At 36.8% G+C, this 6,000-nt stretch overlaps 1 protein-coding gene across 1 annotated transcript in view; it reads left to right on the top strand.

The window, feature by feature from the left end:
• LOC121427724 (mesenchyme-specific cell surface glycoprotein-like) overlaps positions 1 to 3,662 on the top strand; it is a 36,005-nt gene extending 32,343 nt beyond the window's left edge. The window contains exon 12 of the mRNA XM_041624259.1: positions 2,337 to 3,662. Coding sequence (XP_041480193.1) covers positions 2,337 to 2,425 — 89 coding nt within the window. The 3' untranslated portion in view covers positions 2,426 to 3,662. The remainder of the gene's footprint in view (positions 1 to 2,336) is intronic.
• The last annotated feature ends 2,338 nt before the right edge of the window (positions 3,663 to 6,000 follow it).

The raw sequence follows: 6,000 nt of genomic DNA on the forward strand, positions 1-6,000 counted from the left end.
ATGGATAAAATAGTATCTTATCGTTATTTTTTTCTTAACTGATAGAAGAATGTCGCAGTACTGAGAATTAATGACAACTTTCAGTTTCATCTACGTATTATACACAAGTCAAAATAATGGTAAAGTGATGGTAATTTATCATTCTTTCACATTTATTACCTTTTGATTGAATTATAACCTGAAATGATAAGTCCATCCACTTTTCACATTTCATTGTACTTGTTGTTGACATCATACTTTATCGATTGTAATACAGCGTGGGTGTCGATTTGTGTTGTGAATCTATTGTTCAAGGGGGGGGGGGTGATCTATTGTTTCACCCCACCCTACTTGAATAGATTGACGGCATGGATCGACACCAGTGCAGTATTGTTTTTCCATACAACGAAACATTATTGATACGTAAGCATGCTTTCTCCGTTTCACTCCGTCACACTTTGTTTAGGCCTATGCATTATCATCGTTTCTTTTTTTGTCTGTCAAGAGACTAATGCATTTAATACCTCATCATAAACTCAAACAATAACACTATATACACATTCATTATGATATGATTTACAAAATATGAATTTTAAGCGAAAGCAGGTGGATGCACAGCAAAAACTGTGGTGTTAACCGGTGTACATAGAGGACCACACCAGTTATTTTACACCGGTGTTAAGTTGGTGGTGTTAGTTTTACACCTATAGGTGTTATTACAACACCTTTGGTTGTTACATTTACACTCTTTAGTGTTATGTTCAATCTCTAGGGTAGGGTATAATTTGAACACCTCAGGGTGTGGTCCTCCATTAACACCAATTGGTGTCAGTTTTAACACCACAGTTTTTACAGTGTGGAGAAAGAGGGAGTGAGAGTAGGATAGATAGAGAAAAGGAGAAGAGGAACAAGAGAACGAATAAGGGGGAGCAAGACTTCTGGTAGGCATATAGTTTAAGGCCTGGTCCCACTGGCCGACGGACACAAAACGGACTCATATCAGATACAGCGGACTAGCAAATTTCGGGGTGACTCCATCTGTTTTCATCCGCCCCAGACAATGAATGAAATGGGCGAAAAATGAAATCACAGTGGACTGATATAGAGCGTATGAAACACGTATGCAAACGTTTCCCAACGGATGGCAAGATTCTTTTCCGTTTTACATCCTCTCTGCATCCGTAGGCATAGGCGGCCGAAGCGTGGGGGGGGGAAGGGGGACGTGTCCCCTAAATATTTCTTTGATAACTTTTTTTTTTGCTTGTCAATTTTTTTCCTGCGTCCCCCCTAAATTCACGTGGACCCCCCATGAAACGTGTGTTGTCCCCCATAAAATTTAGGTTGATGACCTTTTTTTTAAAAATAATTTATTTCTTTTGCTTGTAAAAATTTTTTGGTTAGCCACTCCTGAAATTTAGGTTGATAACCTTTCTTGGGTGTGCTTGTCCAATTTTTTACCTGTGTCCATCCTAAAATTTCAGGTGGACACCCCCTAAGTTTTTTGGTGCAGTGGGACCAAACCTTCATTTATCGTTGTCTGGTTGTTTTATCTTAAAGGATGAAAGAAATGACTCATGCTGAATTCATAAACACTTATTATCAACCTAATATTCCATGAAAGTATCCAAATTCAATACTAATATTGGAAATTTCCGATGATAGTGCACCTAGTCTGTAAATAAACCTCCTTTAGAAAGTGTTGCTTGAATGTGCCCAATCTATTTAAGAATATTTTTACATTTTTTGTTGGAAATAACATAAACATGATAAAGGAGCATTGAAATAATCCAATTAATTGAATAAAACGGTTCATTTTTATCATGTCTATTTTCCATATTCTCTCTACATTCATATTTGTACAAGACTATTCTGTAACTGCACTTAAAAAAATATTGGGTAAAAGTGCTCCATGAGAGTAACTATATGTCCAAACAACATTGGGCATTTCTATTGGGCATTTTTATTTATCCAGTGTGATGAAAATTTAGCCCATTCTAAAGTAATTAATTATTTTTTTAGCCTTACTGGACAAAATGCTTCCCGCATTGGGGAAAATACAGCCCCAAATTGGTTGGTAACATAATTACCCTCGTGGGGGTAAAAATTTTACCCAGTATTTCTTTTTACAGTGTGGTAGAGTAAAACATTTTAAACAATGGCTCATGTAAAATATAACTAGTATTAATTTATCCAAGATTCGGACTTGGAATTGCCGCACAAAATTCTTGCAGAAATGGGCGGTAACGCTGTGCGATAAAATACATATATACATTTTTGTATATAAAATTATGTAGCTGATGAATTATATTCCATTTTTATAAACTTTTTTTCTATCTATTCATTATTTCCATCATTAGACTCGGCACTTAGAACCGAAGCTGGCTTTTTCATCGTTTCCATGGCTTTTGTTGTATCAAGGATATCATCAGTTTTATCAATGTCATAGACTTACCTTTTCATTCGATCTTCCATTATCGCCGACAAAGCCTATTCACCTACGCGGTTGAAACTCCTTGAATAACCTAGTGTAAACCAACAATTTCATTCGATACTAGTACAGTCATGAACAAGACGGCAATTGATTTGAAATGGTAAAGTGAAATGTATTGTTATACTCTATTTATATCATTCTGTGTTTGTTTATCAAAGCTGACTGCAATCCTTTTTAAACATGTAACTTGGGGGGCAAGGTAGAATCGATTGTATAATTACTGCATTTCAATAATCTGTAAGCAGCTTGTAAAGCTTCGTACAATTTTGTCTCGCCTGCATAATATAGCGAGACTATAAGCGCCGCTATTTCGACGGAGGCGGAGTCGTCAACATTGAAGTCTTAACCAAGGTTAAGTTTTGGAAATGTCGTCATAACCTAGAAAATTTATTGGTCTAGTTTATGAAACATAGGAGTAACCATTTATCGCTCAATATCCCGTGCGCATTTCAGGCCTCATGATTAAGATCAAAGGTCATTTAAGGTCAATGAACTTTGGCCGTGTTGGGGGTATTTGTTGAATTGGCATCATAACTAAGAAAGTTTGGGGATCTAATTTATTAAACATAAACATGAAGGTAATAAAGTGTTAATGATTCTTTACATGTCATATGATCATGGTCAAAGTTCATTTTAGGTCAATGGTAAAAGAGACGTTGTTTTACACACGATTTTACCATGGAGGTAACGAAACGTTGGCATGTTCTTTGGTGGAAGGGTGCTCTTATACACCATATGATTTATGTTAGTTCATGATTTAAGAATGCATATTTGTTTGGGTAATAGATTCGATATTAAAAGAATAATATTTTGCATGCGAGTTTGCGAGGTATCTTGTATTGCTTAAGTATGTCATTAAAGAAAATTATTTCTACACGAATACACGATCGGGGTGGACGGGGACTTTTGTATCCTTTATGATATCTAGCGTGCATATGCAAATGATCGTGATACGACTCTATCATGTTAAAACTCTTTGAAGCCTGAAATCCAATCTAGAAGTCAATTAAGCTTAGCACGTATAGATTATGATTTTTAAACATTTTTTTTAGGATAAAAGTTTATAAAGTTCACGTGAGAAATACCACCTTTATGCTACTGCCTGTGCTCATCATATCTATGCAAATGTCATTGAAATTAATTTGCTTTTAAGGTACAAATCCATGGTATCGGGGGGGGGGGGGGGGATTTCATGTCCCCGTGTCAAAATATTATTTAGATCATAATTGCCCCCTACCCCGTATCAACATCTTCTTTAGATTGTCTTTCCCTCACCACATGTCAACACCTTTTTTTAGATCGTATTGCGCTCCCCTCTGTCAAGATCTTCCTTAGATCGTCTTTCCCCCGTGTCAACAACTTGTTTATATCGTCTCCCCCGTGTCAAGAACTTCTTTAAATCGTCTGCCCCCGTGTCAACATTTTTGTTAGATCGTATTGCCCCCCATGACAACATCTCCTTTAGATCGCCTTGCCCCCCCCCCCATGACAAGACCTTCTTTAGATCGCCTTGCCCCTCCCCAGTTTTCAACATCTTAGTTAGATCGTCTTGCCTCTCCCGTGTCAACATCTTCGTTCGATTGTTTTGCCCCCCCCCCAGTCAATATCTTTTTTTTTGGATCGTATTGCCCTCCCCTGTGTCAAGATCTTCTTTAGATCGTCTCCCCCGTTTCAACAACATATTTAAATAGTCTGCCCCCCCCCCGTGTCAACATCTTTGTTAGATCGTATTGCCCTCCATTAAAACATCTTCTTTAGATCGCCTTGCCCCTCCCCAATTTCAACATCTTCTTTAGATCGCCTTGCTCCTCCCCCATTTCAACATCTTCGTTAGATCGTCTTTCCTCTCCCATGTCAACATCTTCGTTAGATTGTTTTGCCCCCAACGCCAATATTTTTTTTAAGATCGTATCGCCCTCCCGTGTCAAGAACTTCTTTAGATTGTCTTGCCTCTCTGTCAACAACTTCTTTAGAATGTCTGCCCCCTCCCGTGACAACATCTTCTTTAGATCGTCTTGTCCCCCGTCAACATCTTGGTTAGATCGTCTTGTCCCCCGTCAACATCTTCGTTAGATCGTCTTGTCCCCCGTCAACATCTACTTTAGATCGTATCCCCCTGTGTCAACATCTTCGTTAGATCGTCTTGCCGCTCCCGTGCCAACATCTTGGTTAGATGGTCTCCCCCCCATGTCAACATCTTCTTTTTATCGTTTTGCCCCACACCAGGTTAGAATATAAAAGCCCCCAAAATCTTGGCAAATAATACCCCCACATGACCATTATAGGGTGCTTCGAATATAGTTTCAGCCACGTTTTAAATTTCTGCCAACTTTTCCGCTGGCGTTTGCATTAAGCCACCAAGGGATATAGCATGTGTGTGTGTGTGTGTGTGTGTGTGTGTACATATATATTTATATATATATATATATAGATGTGTGTGTGTGTGTGTGTGTGTGTGCATTAATACATTGCAAACTTATGCTGACTGACGTCGTAGGTGAAGACCACGCCCCCTGTTATTCTTAGTACGAAATTCGATTAATAAGAATCCTTTTAGTGTTATATTGGTGTAGATTTCATGTCTACTAGGAACAATTTTTGCAAGATGTGGTTCAGTTTTATATGTAAATTCATATGGATTGCAAAATAAAGTAAAAAATCTACAGCTGAATTACAGCTTATTATGGTAGTGTTATGTGTTATATGTATTTATATCCACAGATTATCATAATCTCGTATAATCACATTTATTTAGGAAAACATACCTTTGAATATTATCTGAACGATGTAAAACTTGTAGTTGAGAAATTCTATGTCATCTTGTATACTTGATAAAAAAACATGATTTTAGATAATTATCATGATTATGGTCATCGAATATTTCAACATGTCAAGATTTTTTTTCTACTTTGAATATCGGCGTTATGATTTTGATATAAAGGGTATGGTTATACATGCTATATTTCAGTAGGTTTCATAAAAAAAGTAATGATGGAATCGGTGTTATGACTACTACTATCTATTAGATTGTTTATTTATCATTGAATTTGGACGAACATATGGACGTTGTCTTTATAATTGAAATTAGTATACAAAGATACCAACTTATTTTATAGGAAGTAGTATGCTAGCATTGATTTGTAAGTAATAACATGAATAATACAGAATTGAACGGTTCTTGGAATTTTTAGTCTCTAGTTATGACTGTCTTATATAAATATATATTACATTGTGTATATTCGTATTATTCATATAGCGAAGCTCATATTTTCTACAAAACGAATATACCATTACGTAGTAAGAGATCTTGGTTTATAGGAGTATATTGTATTGTCTTTCATTTTAGAATAATGAATTTTCTGATTTTTATACCTGCTTGAAACATGATCGAAGAAAATATCAAGAGACATGGAGTGTGTTATTGTATTATTTTTCGGAGGAATTTGTGAAGGTATGTATTTTGAGTCCGTCAGTGATGATGGGGGGTGGAAGTGCGGGGGAGGGGGTCGTTCGTACGACCTGAAATATAA

Source organism: Lytechinus variegatus, chromosome 14 (genome assembly GCF_018143015.1).
Source record: "Lytechinus variegatus isolate NC3 chromosome 14, Lvar_3.0, whole genome shotgun sequence".
In the NCBI taxonomy this organism is placed as follows: Eukaryota; Metazoa; Echinodermata; class Echinoidea; order Temnopleuroida; family Toxopneustidae; genus Lytechinus; species Lytechinus variegatus.